Source organism: Phragmites australis, chromosome 10 (assembly GCF_958298935.1).
Source record: "Phragmites australis chromosome 10, lpPhrAust1.1, whole genome shotgun sequence".
Lineage (NCBI taxonomy): Eukaryota > Viridiplantae > Streptophyta > Magnoliopsida > Poales > Poaceae > Phragmites > Phragmites australis.
Genome location: NC_084930.1, coordinates 29,277,708 through 29,297,532, shown reverse-complemented (window position 1 = coordinate 29,297,532; position 19,825 = coordinate 29,277,708). Strand labels below are relative to the sequence as shown.

At 43.5% G+C, this 19,825-nt stretch overlaps 2 protein-coding genes across 2 annotated transcripts; both read right to left on the bottom strand.

Annotated features, from left to right (window-relative positions):
- Positions 1 to 7,529: 7,529 nt before the first annotated feature.
- Positions 7,530 to 9,446, bottom strand: LOC133883314 (UDP-glycosyltransferase 73C6-like). Its single transcript, XM_062322601.1, has one exon. It carries the CDS (start codon positions 9,335 to 9,337, stop codon positions 7,757 to 7,759), a length of 1,581 nt encoding a protein of 526 aa, XP_062178585.1. The 5' UTR covers positions 9,338 to 9,446; the 3' UTR covers positions 7,530 to 7,756.
- Positions 9,447 to 15,510: 6,064 nt separating this feature from the next.
- Positions 15,511 to 19,418, bottom strand: LOC133930610 (triacylglycerol lipase OBL1-like). Its single transcript, XM_062377290.1, has 4 exons — positions 18,971 to 19,418; positions 16,796 to 16,989; positions 16,650 to 16,683; positions 15,511 to 16,536 (listed from the first exon to the last, which is right to left on the bottom strand). The coding sequence occupies exons 1-4, from the start codon at positions 19,278 to 19,280 to the stop codon at positions 15,638 to 15,640; spliced, it is 1,437 nt and encodes a 478-aa protein (XP_062233274.1). The 5' UTR covers positions 19,281 to 19,418; the 3' UTR covers positions 15,511 to 15,637.
- Between the last annotated feature and the right edge of the window lie 407 nt (positions 19,419 to 19,825).

Sequence of the window (19,825 nt, the reverse complement as noted above, 5' to 3'; positions counted from 1 at the left end):
AATTTTCAGGTGAGCCCCCCACCCCCCAGTTTATCCGCCGCTAGATGGCGTAGTCGCTGTGGATCGGGTTGGATATATGATTCGTTTCGTTCGCCATCGGTACCTATCGAGGCGTCGTCACTGGCAGGACAAAAATATGGCGTACGTACCGAGCCTACGAGTTTCGTCTGCTTGGCCGCTTTGCTCGGCCTGAGGACTTTTCTATGGGGAGGGAGGGTATTTTTGCAGCCGGTACTGGTGGCCTAGCAGGTAGGTAGGTAGGGAGTAGTAAAATCTATGGGAAATTTCTAGAAGAGGAAGAGTAGAATAATGCCCCCGCCACATGCAGAGCTTCTACAGACTACCAGCTGGGCATATTACCGAGGAATATTTAATTTTTTTATTTTATTAGAGTGATAATTTTTCAACAAGTATGATAAATAAGTTATCTGAGTCTATAATAATAAGTCTAGTAATAAATTTACTACTCTACTGAATAGTAGGTGAAAGAAAAATCAAAAGTAGCCGTTACTGCCACTGCACTGGTTACATTACTTTATTTTCTTCTGGCTATGACTTGGGCGATTGTGAACTGGTCTCTAGTTTTATGTTATCTTTCCTCTATTGACGTGCCTGCTTTGTTTTTTCGCCTTCTCAACAGTTTCATTGGACTTCTGGCTTCGCAAGTTTGCGGATGTGGCACATTAGATGGCGATATGTATCCATAATAGGAAAAGGTCCAATTTGCTTTCCTCAACATCGTGAAAATCTGATTCTTCTCCAGTTGCAATATTATTTACCAAACTTCTCTAGACTAACAACACTATATTTGGGTCCGTTATTCCTCCCCAAGTGTTTTCCACAGCTTTATCCCAGCTGGCGCCACATCAGCACATCTACGCTGGCAGGGAGGAAAAACATACTTACGTGATAGCTGAAAGAGTCAAAATGTACCTTTTTTTCCGATATATGCCATATCTTGCAAGGCCGCATGCATGTAAGGCGCTCTGGGCCTAGAGCACAACCACCGCGTCCAACGGGCTGTACGTGCAGGCCTGTGTTTAAACCGTTCTGATGGGTGTTTCCCGGAGTCAAAATGGGTCCATTGTTTGCAAGCTCATATTCCACTGCCTCTCCTTTTCAGCTAGTGCCACTTGTCCCCCGTCTCTGTCTCACCATTTCTTTCTGTGCTTGCACTACGGGGCCTTCTTCTTCTTCTTTTTTTGGAAGGACTACGGGGCCTTCTTGTATGCCTTTGTTTCCAGCTGATGGAATTATGCAAAGTGTGTGGTGAATCAGTCCACGATAACGGCTGTTCAGCGATCAAGTTCTACTAAAAACACAATCCATTTGGCCTTGTCGATCGAGGTAGCTCAGTGGAGGACGAATGATTGCATTATACTAGATAGCCTAGGGAGACGGCAGGAGATTCAATCAGTTACTGTCAGTTGGCGTTAGAACACGGAACACCTCTGTACACCCGCAGACGATACAAACATTGCAGTCTCAAGAAAAGTGTAAGTATGCTAGAGCATCTCTGGCCTCTCCGATGGGATCTAGCCTGGGAAACATCAACCATCTGGATCTTGACGGTTGTTCTTTTGAAAATTACGCCGACCCGCCGGCCTTCGCCGGCGCGGGGAACCGACACAAACAACGCACCGAAAACCCGCTCGTCCTTCAAAACATGGCCACACACACAGCAGCAAGAACACATCAGAACCAAGAAAAAAAACCACATCGCACGCTGCTCCCTATCCAGTGGAATACTGTTAGAGTTAGGATTTCAATGTAAAATAAAGAGACAACAATAGATTTAATTATTAGTTTTTTTATTTATAGATGTTGGTATTTATATATGGTGAACAGTCATGTCTGCTCGAGAGATTCCTCCCGAACGGGTGTCTATTACGAACGGGTGTCCATTCGGTGGCATTGATTATTTCGGTTCGTAACCCTTCTTCTTGATCAATGTCATTTTATGTATATATTATCTAGAGAACTCATCTAAAAACCCTGTGAAAAAATATGAGAAGAGTAATAGTGATATGCTATTAAAACTCCGTTAAAAACTAGTAGGAAAATAAGGAGAAATGATACAGAATATATTGATTATTGTCTCATTGTAAACTCATATGAGAGAACCTTGAAAAATGAAAAACCTATAAGCGAGTTTAGAGAACAATATGTATGATCTGTAGATCAATATGTCTTTGATATTTTTCTTAAAAACTCTGGTAGGGAAAATAGAAAATATGATATATAAACAGATCAAAATTCAGGTTTAGACTTCCTCTAAACCTTACAAATCTTAAAGTCATCGCATACCAATGCCATGAATATATTTTGAAATATCGAAGTTGGTAAGGTCTTTGTGAATAAATCTGTGAGGTTATGGTAGGATTTAGTTTGCAAGATATTTATCGTATAAGGATAAACACAATTTAGGGGCATCTGATCAACACAAGTAGCATTATCTTCATAGATAATGATCGGCGATTTAATGGAACCAATACCATAGTTGTATGTGGTTGATCATTTTGTGAAGTCATATATAAGTATATGATATTTCAGAATGATATATGTAAGTAGCCACTGAAATCTATTTTAATGACTCTTATGAAATCAGTCTGTGATCTGGCGTTATGGAGATCAGTTATATAGCCAGAATCTGGATATTCTATGATGGTCATATCTTGATTTTTCTGATAGAAAAATCTAGATCTTTGGTGCCATAAAGATATATTCGAATATCTTTTTTGACTCTACCTAATAGTGTTGTTGGAGCTACGCTATTTGAGCAAGCAAGTTATCTACAAATGCAATATATATATATGATATAGAATTTTAGATTCAATATCTTTCCATTGTCAATCAAGGTATGAATGAACTTGATTCATATTTTGGTATTGAATAAGCATAAGTGTTTTGATGGATATAATTGTCCAATATCATTTGGATATTGGTGGACTGATGGATAAATATTCCAGAACGAATATGTCCAAGTTGTAGACTTAAGCGAAATTTGGTTTTACCTAAATCATTCACCTCAAATTCCAACATATTTTGTCATGTGTGGTTTGGAGATGATACAAAATCCAATTGGGATTTTATTATGAACACATATATGCAATTGTTGTATTTGGAGTAACCCTTCTATGGAAGGAACTCATATAGTCAGTTGTACCCCAAACAACTTAACTGTTTGAAGTCATGGAGTGACTTAAGTTGTACATAATATATATTACGATTTGTATTTAGATTCAGAATACGAAGTACATTAGGGACTTATATGTCAAAACCTACTCAATTCATTAGATCTACCAATGATATTAAATATGGGAACATCATTTCCACACATACCATAGGGTATGTAGCATCGTAATTGATGTTGGGTCTCTACGTGAACCCTTGTGCTATAAGCCTCGTTATTTCACCACCTTATGGAATAAAAACCTATTTTTTATCCTATATGGGAGGCATTTGATGGTATATGTATTACTTTTGTGAATATCTCTTTTTGTGAGCCGAACTTTCTTTGTTTGGATTGCATTCTTTCATTGAGTCCAGTCCTAACGTTTTTCACACTCTGTCGTGGTCTTAGGAGCTGAATCATTTTGGAGGTTATTTGCAATCATAGTGGAGAATGTGTCAACAATTGTAGTCTTTGATATTGATTGGTTCTATGAAATCAATACAGTTTGTGGAAATATTATCATGTTTAACTTCATGTAATTCTCAAAATAATAGAGTTAGAATGTTCCAATGACCTAGTGCCTAAATTTATGTACACATTTATGCTGGATATTTGAATGTTAAATATTCATAGGCTTTGGATAGTAAATATCCATAAGATGTCTATCAACTTGATGTTGATTTACATTTACTGTATTGGAGGATGTTCTCTTTCTGTTTTCGAGAATTCTTTCAAGAAATTGTATCCCTTGTGACCATATGTCTTCCCCTTTTATTTTGATTTAGGAGTTGAGTGGTTTTGATAGGTACCTCCACTCTTTCTGGTACATTAATAGCAGGAATCGGATTTGATGACATATTTATGACAAGTAAACGCATCTGAGAGATTATTTGTAATATGTTGCAAATATAAGATGTTCTGAATAAGAATTCAGATCTCTGGTACATGGATACAAGGATGGAATATGAATGTGTGAGACATTCTCTTTTGATTCCTAGTATTATTTGTGGTATTAATCTCCCCCTAATGCCTGAAATTGTCCTCAAAATATTATGAGCATACGGGCACTGAATAAGTCCCTTGTGAGGGACTCGAGGTATTATTTTATTGATGGATAATTATACCTCATATGGATCCCCAACGCATGTTATAGGGATTGCATAAAGAAAACACAATGGACATTACAGAATTTCAGAAAATAGGGTCTGGAGTACAATTTTACATCAGTAAATAACATAATGTGCAATTACTAAAAACACCGAGGGCCTAAACATGAAAAGTACTAGGTGTAGAGTACTCTTTAGTTGGACCATCTTGCAATATGTTAGAAAGTCGAGGGATTTTCTACAAAATGGCCTGAGCAGGCGCTAGGGGCCAAGACAACCTGGGATGAAAATCTAGACGGCCTTTCGGCCCATGCGGCTAGGCGTGGGGACTAGCAGGCCGGGGCAACCTAGACCTAGGCCGGTTCAGCCTTTCAGTCGGCCCAGAGGAGCGTATGCGCAGCGGGTATAAGGGGGGCGCAGCGTGGCGGTTAGGGTTACGCCCCACCTCGCCCACCATGCCTTGCCTGCCAGCGCCACCGCACCAGCTCGGTTGCGCCGCCGTTGCTCCTCTGTGCCTACATGTTGTCACACCACCGTGCCGTCGCGTCGCCTAGAGCTCACGGTAGGAGAAGCCGAGAGCCTCTGGCTCCAACGATCGGAGGCCCGAGCGGCGGTTGGCCGCCTCAGTCACCATGCGCCGAGGCTGATGGGAAGAAGGTAGAGACGTGAAGGTGGAATGTGGCAGGGACATGGGGAAAATTACTCCCTCGTCGTTGACTTGGTGAAGAAGGGTGGCACACCATGGCGAGCTACCATCGTTCCGAGGATGAAGGACGGGAGCACTGGAGTGGCCTTCACCCGGCTAGATTCACCTCCAGCTGCGGTGAAGGGGGTCATTGCGCCACCGATTGGTAGGCATGGGCTGGCACCGAGGCCGAAGCCCACGTTGTTAGCGGGTTGGTTGAGGTCGAGGCCGGTCGCATCGCGCAGGGGATTCCAGCGAAGGGGAGGCGTGGCCAGCGTCGGAGAAGGGTGGGAGGCCATCACTTCGTTGCCATCTGGAGGTGTCACCAAGGTGTACATGGGTGAGGCCACCGGGGACACGACGCATGGAGGTGGCCTCGGGTTGACGCCATCGCCAACTTCAACAGGGGCCAAAGCGGTGCTGGGGCCTGCGCCAAATGTGTCGACACAAGGACGACAAGGCGGGCAAGGACTACGGCGGCCGCGTCCATGGGTGAAGCGGTGGTCACAACGACCACGACCATGAAGAAATCGGTGCGGGCGACAACATCGATCTTGGTGCAGAGGACGGAGGAGGAAGGAGGCCAATGCCATCGCAGGTAAGGTCCAATCTTCCATGGCTGTCACCTGTGATCGGAGAGCTTCATGCCTCTATGTTTGAACTCTGTGCAGAGGCCATCGAGTCTCTGGTGTTCTTTGATGTGCGTCCTTCTTGTCTGGCCTTCGTGCTTCTTTTGTTCTTTGATCGCTCAGCCGAGAGCATGCTGATAATGTTTAGGAACTAGGATTGCAAGGTAAAGTAGAGAGACAACAATAGATTCAATCATTAGTTTTCTCATTGATAGATGTTGGTATTTATATATGGTGAATAGTCGTATCCGTTCGGGAAACATCCCTAACGAACGGGTGCCTATTATGAACGTGTGTCCGTTCGGTGGTATTGATCATTTCGATTCGTAACAACTATAACAACTTTACCAGGATGACTGCCCAAGGACAAGCACGACCAGACGGCCGGGGAGACACCGGCAGCACAAAGGTGGCGCACTTCATGTTCGTCCCAATGATGGCATAGGGCCACCTAATCCCTGCTATCGACACCGCATTGCTGCTCGCCACCCACGGTGCGTTCTACACCATCATCAGGATCCCGTACACGGTGGCGCGTGGTTGCCCAACCCTCGAGTCCACCCGGCAGTCCGGGCTACTGGTTCGGCTCGTCGAGTTCCACCTCGACTATGCCAAGGCTGGCTTGCATGAGGGGTAGACAACATGGACAACATTCCAGTAGAGTTTATGCAGAACTACTTCGACGCCGTGGCACTCCTCTACACCCCGATCGAGGGCTATCTCCGCGCGCACGTGCCGCACCCGACGTGCGTCGTCTCGGATTTCTGCCACTCGTGGACGACGGAGCTCGCGACGAACCTCAAGGTCCAATGTCTCACTTTCTTCAGCATGTGCACCTTCTGCCTCCTGTGGCAGCACAACGTCGGGAGGTTTAATGCGTACGATGGGGTCACCGATGACAACAAACCAGTCGTTGTGCCGGGTCTGAAGAAAAGGTTTGTGGTGTCGAGGACGTGTGCTTGATGTAGTCGGCGAACTCCTCCCAGTCAGGCGTCCGGAAGAACTCCGGGGTTGTACAATACTTATAGTTTTATGTTACTATTCATAATATAATTTTATATTATAAATGGTACAGTACTTGTAGGTTTATGTAATTCACTCTTTTATTTTTATTACATAAAAATGGGTTGACTTAGGAGTGTCGAATGATGAATTTTCTCATAAGAAGAGAGAGAAATATAACAACTCGATGATTGTGCACCTAAGTCTTATGGTTCTTTAAAGTCCTAAGATTTTTTTGCGTGTTCTATAGTCCATATGCAACTTATTTTAATTAGATTCGTCTAAAAAGCATGTGTAAAATTTAAACTAAAATTATCCAAAAAGATTACTTTATAAATGTTAACAATTATTAGGACCTCAAATAAAATCCTAAAAATATGAGAAAATTCACTAATATTCTTTATATATGATGTAATAATTTTTTTAAATTATTTATAGCCCTAGATTATACGGTGAAAATGTGAGTTCCTTTGTAATACTCTATTTATATACTTACAAAGGAACTCACTTTTTCACTATATAATCTAGGGATATAAATAATTTTATAAATTATTACATCATATAAAAAGAATATTAGTAAATTTTTTTTCATATTTTTAGGATTTTATTTGAGTCCCTAATAATTGTTAGGAGTTATAAAAATAGTCTTTTTTAGAATTTTAGTTTAAATTCTATATAGGTTTTTTTGAATTTAGTTAAAATAGGTTACACATGGATTATGTAACACATAAAAAAGTTATAGGATTTTGATGAAACATAAGACCATTTTTGGATGAATCTAAATAAAATTAGGTTTTGTGTGAAATTAATATGTAATACTTGTATTTCTGTGTTACGAAACACAATAATTATAGTTTTATATTATAAATATCATAATACTTATAGTTTTATGCTATTCACTCAAAATAAAATAAAATGGGAAAAAGTGGCAACTGACTCACTCTCACAGCGGGAAGTACATGCTGAGTTGCCGACACAAATATAGCACAAGATTTGAAATGGTAAACACGAAAGCAAAACGCTACTATATGATATTATGCATGGATGACAAACAAAGTTCGCCCGTCGTCATCCTGGCGAGCAAAGGCGTCATTCCGTCAAGATGCACACAAGCCGTTTTGTAACAAAAACCGTTCGCGCTCTCGAACATTTGTGATGCTCATGCAGTCGCGTCACATCCTGCGTCCACCTCGAAATTCTTGATCAAATCCAGCAGGTTCGCGTGCGACGACCCGCCCTCCTCCACGGCCGACCTCGCCTGCGCCGCGAGCGCCCGAGCCCTCATCCTCCTCTCCTCACCCTCGCCTCCTCCGTCCATGACGCTCCTCACCGCCTTCTCCACCACCTCTCTCCTCACCACGATCTCTTTCTGATCCACCCGGTACATCACCGGTTCTGTCACCCCGATGCTCACGCCGATCCCCAGCACCTCCACGGCAAACTTAGCGTTCAAGAACTGGTCCGAGAAGTGCGGCCACGTCACCACCGGCAGCCCGGCCGTGATCGCCTCCATCGTCGAGTTCCACCCGCAGTGCGTCACGAAGCCCCCGACGGCCGCATGCGACAGGATCAGCACCTGGGGCGCCCACCCCCTGATGAGCAGACCGCGCCCGGCGACGTGGGCCTCCAGCTCGTGTAGGAACTCGCTCACTTCATCGCCGTGTTGGTCGGCGTTCTTGACCACCCAGATGAACGGGTGCCCCGACGCCTCCAGCCCGAGCCCGAGTTCCACGACCTGATTTGGTTCGGCGTGCGCGATACTCCCGAAGCTGACGTACACGACGGAGTTGGGCTCCTTGCTGTCGAGCCACCGGAGGCACTCGTCAGCGCCGATGGCTGCGGTGTTCCCTCTCGACGCCAGTGTCACGGTGCGATTGTGGAACAAAGACACAGGCCCGACAGTCCACACCTTCATCCCCCTGGCCTCCGCGTAGCCGGCGACGTACTCCGGCTCCATCTCCAGGAAGCTGTTCGTGACGATACCATCGGCCTCAACCAACGCTTGCTCGACGTCGTCCGCTAACTTCTCAAATCCGGGGAAGCCCCGGAAGAACCCCGGTGCTTGGGCCCTGGACACCTCAAACCTTTTCTCCAAACCGGGCACGATGACCAGCTCGTTGTCGTCGTCGACGCCGTCATACGCGTTGAACCTCTCGACGTTGTGCTGGCACAGGAGGCAGAAGCTGCACATGCTGAAGAAGCAGAGCCTTGGGACCTCGAAGCTCGCCGCGAGCTCCTTGGCCCACGGGTGGCAGAAGTCCGACACGACGCACGTCGGGTACGGCTCGTGAGCGCGGAGGTGGCGCTCGAGTGGCTCCCGGAGGAGCGCCACGGCGCGGAAGTAGTTGGTCCAGAGACACGATGGCACCTTGTCGACGTCGTCGGCTCCGTCAGGCAGCCCTTCCGCGGCGCAGTCGAGCGCAAGCTCCACGAGACGGACCGGCAGGCCGGACTTCCGGGCGAAGTCGATGGTCGGGCGGATGCGCCCGGTGTTGGACGGCGTGACGACGATGCTGGCAAGCGCGCCGTGGGTGGCCAGCAGCAGCGCGGTGTCGACCGCTGGGATCAGGTGCCCCTGGAACATCAACGGGATGAACACGAAGTGCGCTTTGGCGTTGCTGCCGACATCGTCCGTGGTTCCCATGCCTTTTGCGGCGTCTTTGATAGCCATTTGTGCCGCTTTGAGGCTCTGACGGGAGAAAGTAGTTTTGTTGTTGGTGATGTGTTTCTGACTTCCCATCGTTACGTGCCAGTCTTACGTCTTAAAAGGAAACATGGGGCTTTGGATGCGACGGATGCAAAGCTGGTCGAGGCATAGGTGGGAACGATGGTTCCAAGGCCTGATGATCGACAAGGATATCCCACTTGAGAGCTACTGCAATTTTGTTGCTACTACATTTGTGTTGTCCTGTTGCACGGAACGCAAAAGGAAGCTGAGTACAAATGACGTGCTCCATGATGTTCTAACTCATTCTAGAATCTGAGATAGACTACATTCAAATAAACACGCTTCCTGATTTCAGCGCATGAACGTCCGTATGAACATATCACTGCCGGATTAGGGAGGAGATTTTCATGGTGGGGTGGCTCGGGGTGTCAGATTTAGAGAGAAGCAGTGGGTGATGGCTGTGGGTGATGGCATCGGTGCCGTGGGCGGTAGACGGGGTTGGCGGTAAGAGAGTGCGGCAGTGGGCTATGGTTGTGGATCAGGAGGTGGGAGAGTTGTTGGAGATGGCTAGAGGTAGGTGGGCGGGGAGCACTGTGCCTGGGGTAGGGCGGGCAGGAGGAGGAAAAAATATCGAGAGGATGAACCGGTGGACACAGGAGGAATAAAGAAGCATGGTCGTCCTATTTTCATCTCATAGGTGATATTGATCGCTTGAAAAAAAGAAAAAATTAGACGTCTGATAAATAGTATCACTCTTAAATAAAAAATAAATTTTATAAAACTACTACTATTTGCATCTAATTGTTACAAAACTATAGCTTCTTAAAAGAGTTTCACAAAACTACAAGTACTTATGCCCCTAATAACATAAAACTATAACTATTTACATAAATAGTCATAATTATTTGAAACACAAAAAATTAGTTTTGTGAAAAATATAGTTTTATATTACTAAGAGTACAGTTAGTTGTAGTTTTATAAAACTCGTTCTAAAAGGTGTAGTTTTACGATAGTTATATATAAATAGTTATAGTTTTATAAAATTTACTATAAATAAAAGACATGATTGATTAACTAGTTCTAAATGAAATATAGAATACATCAGATTTCTTTAATTACCAATGGGGAGTGTTCCATGCTTCACTTGGCCAGGTTATCCCAATCAATTTCACTCAAATTTCATCCGCACGTGGAGCGTAGCTAGAGACGGAGAGACTTCATTGTATTCCTTTACAGGGGCCAAGCTAGAGCACAGTGAAAAGGTGCACCACTTCACTGTAAAGCTATATATATAGTATATTTATTCGGTAGGTATCCGTAACGTATCTGTAGAATATGCACGAGTTGCACGTGCCTGATCGAGCAACCAATCAAATTTTAACGCACACGCCAACCCCACATACTCCCACCTACCTATCCCGCTGGTCTACTGGATGACTGATCATGCTCCCACCTCGTGAGCAGTGATTATAACCAGTTGCAACTAAGTGCATAAAGGATTTATCACTATAAGAGAACGATTGCAACTACCTTGTGTAACTATATGCATATAGCGGTTACAAATACTCCCTCCAGTCTTAAAAAGTAGTCATTTTGGACTTTGATTGACATATGAAGGAGTGATTAATTTGATGGACTATTTCCTGTTTTGCTCATATTAAATATGGTTGGGTGCCCATTAAATCAGTAAATGGTTATTGTCCTAGTGGTTTGAGCTCAGATATAGAAGCATATACACTAGCAGGCCTGGGTTCGAATCTTTGTTTTGCGGGTATTTTCTTTTGCCTCCGCCTACGTACGTGACGCGCGCATGTGTACAAACTACTCGACGGCAGCGCGTATTCGTTTTTTCAATTGCGGCCGCACGTACATGTTGCTAATAATTCCCGCCTAAGTATTCTAATCATAGCAGCGCGTATTCGTTTTGGATGGTGCCGTGGTTCTATATAAGTCCAGCTGGGCCTCTGGCCACTCATCAAACTGCATGCTAAACAAAATCACGTTGCCACAGTGTGCAGTGCAACGTTCATACGAGCAAAAAAAAATACACGTAACGGAGCGAAATGGTGCAGTGCAACGTTCATACGAGCAAAAAAACATTTTGCCACAGTGCGCAGTGCAACGTTCATACGAGAAAAAAAAGTACACGAAACGGTGCAATACGCAGAAACGGCGCGAAGCGACGCGTGCGATGCGCGAGCACTCTCTTTTCTGGCGCTCTTTTCTCCCGCTGAACATTTTTGCATGTGAGTAAACACAGGGAGATTGAACGTTTTTGCAAAACGAAGAGCCTGCATGCCACAGTAAATAAACAAGCATTAACAGCAGGGGTACGAGAGTCCAAATGACCATCAAATAGCTAAAACCATTTTTTTTCCACATGCAATCAATCAAAGTCCAAAACGACTACTTTTTGAAGATTGGAGGGAGTATATGCATAGTGAGATTATAACTTATCTATCCAGACTGACTGATTGTAACTATTGTGATAATGTTGCAATCGGCAGCGTTGTAACTATATTGTTCAACATGTTATAACTAGAATATCTACTATGTTATAACTAATCTACACTCGATCTTGTATATCGTAACTAGATTGTCTACCATGTTGTAACTAGAGTGTTTACTATGTTGTAACTAGAATGTCTATCATGTTGTAACTAGTACTCACTCGACAATGTAGTATCGTAACTGTATTACCGTAACTAGAGTGTCTACCATATTATAACTATATTGTTCAGCATATTGTAATTTGATTGTTTCTGAATCACAACTCAACCCATGTTGTATTTGTAGTATAAGCATAAAGTGTAATTGGGTGACTTATATGGATGTAACTCCGTTATGATTCTAAAACTTTATCAAAATATAGCTTTCTTGGATCTCATTTTGTCATTTGTAGTATAACATAAAGCGTAACTGGGTGACTTACATGGATGTAACTTTGTTATGGTCTAAAACTTCATCAAAATATAGTTTTTTTTATCTCATTTTGTCAAGTACATTTTTTCTAACAATATGTTTCAAACGGATCGGCAATCCGACATATGGTTCAGGAGATATGGCATTTTAAATATTGAGATCACTAAAAGATTCTTTTCATACAAGCTTGTCTAGTGCGTGGGTTGGTCAATGGCGTGGTACAAGCTGGTTTGCTGGCTCTTTTATTTTGTGCAAGCCGGTGGTGGAAGAGAAGCGCACATGACTGCACCTGGCTTGTGCGCAACATGAGTCTGCTATGCGCGTATACGTATTTTAGACTCACATGTGTGTGTATATAATGTTGAAGGAATATTATCTAGTTAATAGTGCGATCAATAACTTTTAACATCAATAGTTCAAAATAAGCGGTAACAATGTACAACGGGAATGAAGTAGCGATAAAATGAAGGAACCAACTAATAATATTGGTTATAGTGTATTGAAGGAGAGAAATACAAAGGTCATGGATGGCCTAAATAAAAGAGAACAAACAATTATGTTTTTAGCAAGATATTATAGAATGATCCAATAAAAATAAATACTAATTACTAAATACATTACCTTTTAATACTCATATTTATGTCATCTCATGTCCATGAGATTACGAACCACAACCTCATTAGTAACTTTATTCATTTCTTCATTTCTTCTTTCTTCACATAGCAAATAAGACTATGATTCAAGTATTCATTGCCGAAAAGCACATCTCAATTTTTACAATAGTGATAGACAATACTTAGTTAAAGCTTCAAAAGTAGATAAACCAATGGATAACAATTATGTTTACTTATCTCCACTATTTTCTGAGAAAGCTCACCAATATTTTATATGTTAGAGAATCTATCATCTTCTCGCACATCGGCAATGTAGAGGCAAAGTTGGTAGTTAAATTCCCTTAAATCCCCTGAATTAAAATCATTAGGATAAGATTTTGCAAGGCTCATCAAATTCTCCACATTAAAATCATAAAATGAGTCTCTTGGACTGAAAGCAACTGACCAAACAAGCAAGTGAAAACTTGTCTCGTTGAAACGGCTATCAATCTTTTCAAGTAGCCAATCAATAGTATCATTAAAACAATCCACTTCATAGTGATGCTAGTTTGTAATTCCGTATTTTTACCTAGGCTTCTTGGGATCAATATATGCATCTTCTATTTCCAATTTGGTAATATCATACGTGTCATAAAAGCCATACACTTCATCCTATAATTTTTCCTACCCATGCCTTATAAGCTAATCCAAATGACATCTAGTTGATTTCACAAATTTAATGGTGTCTACGATTTGTAAACCACCAATGTTACAAATGCGTGAATAAAGTAGTGCATTGAGTAATGGACATGAGAAAACAAGTATTATTAAAATTGGAGTTAAATTGCTCATTTTATTAACATTTTAGTGAACATCTACCCAAAAGAACAGTTTGATGTTTTGGTGGACGAACAAAAATCAAGTAGTGCATTGTGCAAGTGGAGAACAAAAATATTCTTGGCATGACTAACATGACAAATAATTTTTTTTCTTCTGTATAAAATCATAGAATAGAATTTTGAGAGTTGGTTTCACTTCATTTGCATTTGTATTAATTTCCCTAGGAATTTTATAAATTTAACAAGCTTGAGGCGAATATCTCATGTAAAGCACTGTAAATAAGCTATTTGATGTCAACAAGCATTTGTACTTGATAGTAACTCACCAAAAGGAGACTAACCAGTTTATTTCACAATTTGTGGATTTAGAATGAATTAAATATGAATTAAACAAGATATAAACGAATGAATATTTCTGAGAATTTTGACTTCTATCACATGAGTAAACATATATTTAAAACGTAGAGGATAACATTATGAAGCTACAAATGTTGGTCTCATGTCATTTGGAGCTCATATGAATTTCTTATCGATTTTACAATTTTCTGTCATATTCTATTGAACAAACAAGCATTTCTTCATTTTCCTTGTTAATTCCAAAATACCCTAAAAGCTTAAACACGTTTTACACACAGGGAAATCTACCTGGGTCTCGGCCTTCGTCATCAGTCGATCGATGGAATTGGTTGAGGAAGGCGCCACCGGCGTCAGGCCGCTGCCCGCTAGTGAGCCACGAGTACGAGCGAGGGGATCGATCGATTGCCTGTGGCCTAACTTTGTTGCTCCTCTGCTCAGTCTTGGGTTTGGTCCATTCATGCTGGGTCGCTCAGCTTGCTTGGCTGCTGCTTGACAACTTAGCTAGTTGGAGCCTTGGGCTGTGGGTGCACAGGTTTGAGCCGAGGGGGTGCACAAGGAGTGAATATGCACTGGTTAGCAGTGGTTTTGAATTTGAGTGTGGTTGCATCTGCACCCCCACAGCCCATTGGGCTCCGCCCATGTTCCTTTCCTTTTCGTCTTCTTCGCACGAGTTCTCCAGCAAACACATAAAGAGAGGGAGAGGGAAGATGATAGATAGAGATCTCACGATGCTCATCGACCTTTAGCTTTAGAGAGACTTCAATCTGTGGCTAGCTGCGATGGCAATGGGACTTCGCCCATGACCTCGGCCATGACGAGATGCGGAGAGCTCTCGCGACACCTGCCATGGCGAGCTCAACCCCTAAATCTGAAGTTTTCAGTCTAAATTGGAAGCATATGGCATTGAATTGAATGGCAGGCTGGGAGCAGCGTGCTCAGAATTGGTGCTTTCTTCTTTCAGATTTGGTGCTTTCTTTATATTTTCTATTTACGAAATATAAAAAAAAAATCACGAATGAAGAACGCCCGTCCAGTGCAATCCGCCTCTGAAGTCCAATCCAACGCAGCCTGTTAGCTGCGGACATCACGTCAGCCCAGTCCAACCCATCAGCTAAAACCGCCCCTAGTTCCGACCCACTCCACGTCGCCGGCCGCGTCCGCCGATAACAGCAAACATCGGCATCCGACCTACCTTAGTTTCAGCCACAGCCTCACCTAGCCACCAGCCTACCATGGCCCTGTGGCCCTGGACTAATCTTGTTTACATTCCGGCGTTGCCTTTCCCGGTTGCTAAACTAATAACCAACGAGCCTTGCAAGAGTGAGCAACTGAAGACTGGACAGCAAGCGAAGGATGCGTTTGCGACTGTCACTGTCAGTGAACGTCCAGCCTTATCTGCTGGACATTGTTTCGCTTGAATGTTCAGTGCTGTTTTGAGCTAGAACTCTCCACCAATCGTCACCTCACAGATCGAGGCGTCAGCGACCCAAGGACGCACGGCACGACAGCACGAATGCCCATCGCTAACAACTGATTAATCTGATGAATCGTGTATTTACCCGAGATTAACTGGGTTGACATTTTCGTTTCATACACGTTAATTCTATTCCTGCATTTTCCATGAATTTTTTCGCAAGCGCTAACCATGTACGTGCAGACTATTATTGATCACGGAGTAGCAGCTCGAGGGACGCGGCGCCGAGCCTGGTGGCGTTCACGTAGTCCTGCGGCGAGTGCGGCGGCAAGCCGGGGACCACGAGCCCGACGGCCCTGCTGGCCCGCATCGCCCAACCCTCCGCGTACTCGGGCCCGTCCACGTACCCGATGAGGAATCCCCGGACCAGCTCCCACGCCGCGTTCGCGTACTTGGGCACGATGAACAGCGGCGAGAAGTAGTTCTTGTTCGGCTCCTCCGCCATCGCCCGCGCCCTGTAGAGGCTGTCGAAGTAGAGGCACCGCCCGAAGTGCTTGAACAGGAGCGCCGCGTCGTCGTAGGGAACCCGCGGCACGACGTCGTTGCAGTACACGAAGCGGAAGTACCGCCTCGGCTTGTCCAGGTACTTGGCCATGTATTTCCCGAGCTGCGCGTCACCGACGCGGGGCTGCCCGTACGTGTACACCCCCTCCAGCCGGCCCAGCAGCGCCTCCTCGCCGTGCAGCGCCAGCACGGTCGGGAACAGCACGGCCAGAGCGCCGCCGAGGCTGTGGCCTGTCACGACGAACCTGGCGCGCGGGTTCGCGGCCAGGAACGCACGAAGCTTCCCGCGGATGGCGTAGTACGCGTACTGGCGCTTCTCGGTCCCGGTCCCGGACCCGGCCGGCGTCTGCTCATGCTCGGCCTCCGCCGGCCACCCGGTGTTCTTCTGCAGCCCGAGCGCCTTCATGAAGCCGCCATGGACCTTGCCCATCCTGGGAATCTCGTACCACGACAAGTCCACGTCCGTGCACCACTGCTCCGCGTCGAACGGCTGCGTGCCGCGGAAGGCGATCACGGCGAGGTCCGCGTCCGCCGGCTTGTCCGCGAGCATGAAAGCCTGGGTGGTGTAATCACCACTGAATTCTGAGAAACACAGCAACGCGTACGTACGTGTTAACCAAACATGGATGCCATGAATTAAATGTGTCATGCAACTGAATCAATGATCGTACTAGCGTGCGAGTGGTAGATCTTACCATTCCAGCAGTTGAAGAACTCCAAGAACGTCATCTGCATGCAGAATCAGGAGCGTGGGAGAAGATGTAAGATTCTAACAACATGAACACAGTGCTCACTTTTGAACAGATTAGAAAAGTTTTACTACTGATACTGAATTTTGCACCTGCCAATGGTTTTCAACAACGCTTTTGATGACGAGCTCGTTCTCGTAGGCCACTTTTGCGGCCATGATACTCAGAGCTGCATGGTAATTGCTATCCCCTGCCTTGATCTTCTTGTCCAGATTAATTCTTGTGTCAATTAGTCCGATGAACGACCGGTAATTTGGGGAATTCCTGTCTGGAATGCGTACTTTCCCTGCAATGCATGATAAAGATTGTCACTGCATCAGTACAGTCGTTGTTTGGAAACCAATGTCATTATCGTACTTGTTTGGAAAAACAGAGCCAATGGTCTTGTACTTGAGGTGATCAATCCGCATGCACATATGTCTCTTGAACTTATTATGGAACATGTGACCTTTGTTTGACATTGACATTCAGAAATCACATGCATTGGATGGTTTCCACACTTCAAAAAATTATTCGAATGCAAACTTGCTCATTTTATGAACTCGTGATTGACTTATGACTTTAAATTTAAAGTCCAAAAATGAAATCAAAATCTGGACAGAAATCTTGCTCATTTTATGAACTCGTGATTGACTTATGACTTTAAATTTAAAGTAAGCACATCTCCAATCCAAAATAGTTGTCATCCTAAATTGGAGATAACATTAACAATACTTTGACCACTAATATACATTAAAACTATTTGGATATGTCAGATTTTAGTTATATAAGTAGATTCAAGAACTTTGAGGGTACTCAACATTGTTACATTTTAAAGGACTTTTAATACCATATAATTAATAATCAAAGGCGTGTATCACGGAAATGTTTATCATAATTAGTGCCCACGACAGAAAGCAAATGACAATATTCAACTTGGTTGCTTAAAGCATTAAGACAACCAACTGAACTTTTTTTTTTGTATAAGAAAACTAGCAACATCCTTATCTTCAGAAGCACGAATGATTGAATTGACCTCGTCACATGTTACCCAGCAATGTTTGAATACGTAACTCCAACCAGAACAAGAGAGATACCCCTACACCGGAATGTCTAGAGATTAGTATTTTTTATAACTCCTGCACACGTACGCATGATATACTGCTAAATTGTGTTGCCAATTCGTAGATCAATGCTGATTATCTTTTTGATTTGCACCAGCTAACCAGAACAAATTAAGAAAGGGCATGCTGACCTCGCAGCACTGTTTAATATAACAAAAAGACTAACTGTGCTAGCTATGTGCTTACTAATTGGCTATCCTTTAGAAAAAACGTTTATGTCTTTATTCAACTGATATATTTAAAAACTCATGTTTCTTTTTCATCTTCTCAGATCTACCAAGTTATAAATTGTTTCTACATTGGACTTTACATGCTTAGCAACATGTTCATAAACAAGAGAAGTTTTTTTTAAAAAAAAAGAATAAGAGAAATATTCATCATCTAATCTCTTGGTACGTCAGAATTTTGTTAATAAATGGGTTAGGTAGAGAAGTTCTCATTTTTGTGTTCACAAGTAAGAGTAGGTTTATGTTTCATGTTCTTTTCTGCTGGAAAATTCATTTACGAACTGAAGTTCTTTTACACCCATTATGGGTAGATGAACTTCCACACTTCAGAAAATTCTCCACAAAAATTGTACATATACACCATACCAAATCATGCACACATGCAAAAAATTATGCATGAATAGTTCATTTGTGTATTGCACAATGAAACAAGAGATGAGGCATGATTTGGACAAAAGATGTGTCTTGTCTCTTGTTTTTTTGGGCACAATACAGATGCAAGTGAAGAAAGCCATTTCAAGGAAATATAGGCCGCAAACCAAATGCAAATCGATCTGCACGAATATTTTTGTTCCACCTTTCAAAAGATCAATTAGTATATGCCAAGAAAAGGCCATCGATCACGCTATAGAACTGACAACCCATCATCTTGAATACTCCCTTCAATTCAAAATAAATATTATTTTGGACATCAACATAGCTCTTAAAATATAAATTTAACTACTATTTTTATTATAATATATTAATAAAGTATAGTAAAAATATATTATTATGAAAATACTTTTTGAGACAAATCATATGTATCATTTTTAAGTATCCATAAAAAATAATTTATAGTTAAAATTTGAAAGTATGTTACTCGAAACAACACTTATTTTAGACTAAAGGCAGTATATATAACCCCTTTGCAAGCTTATGTAAAAAAAAACTAATTTACCTTGCATAGCATTCCTGATAAGCCCGATCATGCTGCCGCCATTGTCGGTGAGCATGTTCATCCAGTACTCGATCCCCCTCCCGACCGCGGCCATGGGCCTCTTGACCCACAGCAGCAGCATCTGCGCGACGAGGGAGACGAAGATGACCCACCTCCGCCACCGCTCGGCGACCTCGGTGCCGATGGGGCAGTCAACGGCGTCGTTGTCGGCGACCTTGCAGGAGCACAGCAGGTGGAGCAGGTTGCGCAGGCCGCCCTTGTCCGGCTGCAGCTCCATGAAGTCGGTGAAGAAGTCGTCGCGGCCGTCCATGGTCGATCGACGGCAGAGACAAGAAGACGAGCAAGCTTATGAACAACTAGAAGCAAGAGCTATAGCGCAAGGGGGGTCAGGATGTCTGGGGCTCTGGGCTCGGGGAGTGCATATGTGGGCGGGCTGCTTCTCGGTTATATAAGAGCACGTACGCGGTGGTCATGGCATTGGTAAACAGTCATTAGTCGTCGTAAACAACAGTGGATTTGTGTGTAAGAGAGGAAGGTACTGCATGCGCTGCTTAACACTACTAATAAGGGGCGGAGCTCTTTGGTGACCAAGGTGAGCCGTAGCAGGGCCGGTCCGGAGGGGTCCAGCGGTGCGATTATCCTATGCCTCTAATATTCAGAGACTCTATCAGTTTAAGTAAACTGAAAAAATTAGATTTGAACGATTTATATTTAATAATAAAATTCTATTTTTAATTTCGCTCTAGGTCACCGAAATGTCAGGACTGGATCTGGCCGTAGCTCCTTTGGTCCAACAACTTTTTTGTATTTTGTAGTTTATTTTGAGTTCAATCAATTAATTTTCTTGAGTCCGGC

Coding starts and splice junctions, on each gene's coding strand:
- LOC133883314 (XM_062322601.1), bottom strand. CDS start 9,337: ATGGGAAGTCAGAAACACATCACCAACAACAAAACTACTTTCTCCCGT.
- LOC133930610 (XM_062377290.1), bottom strand. CDS start 19,280: ATGGACGGCCGCGACGACTTCTTCACCGACTTCATGGAGCTGCAGCCG. Junction 16,990..18,970: donor TATCAGGAATGCTATGCAAG/GTAAATTAGTTT, acceptor CATGCATTGCAG/GGAAAGTACGCATTCCAGAC. Junction 16,684..16,795: donor TTGTTGAAAACCATTGGCAG/GTGCAAAATTCA, acceptor TTCTGCATGCAG/ATGACGTTCTTGGAGTTCTT.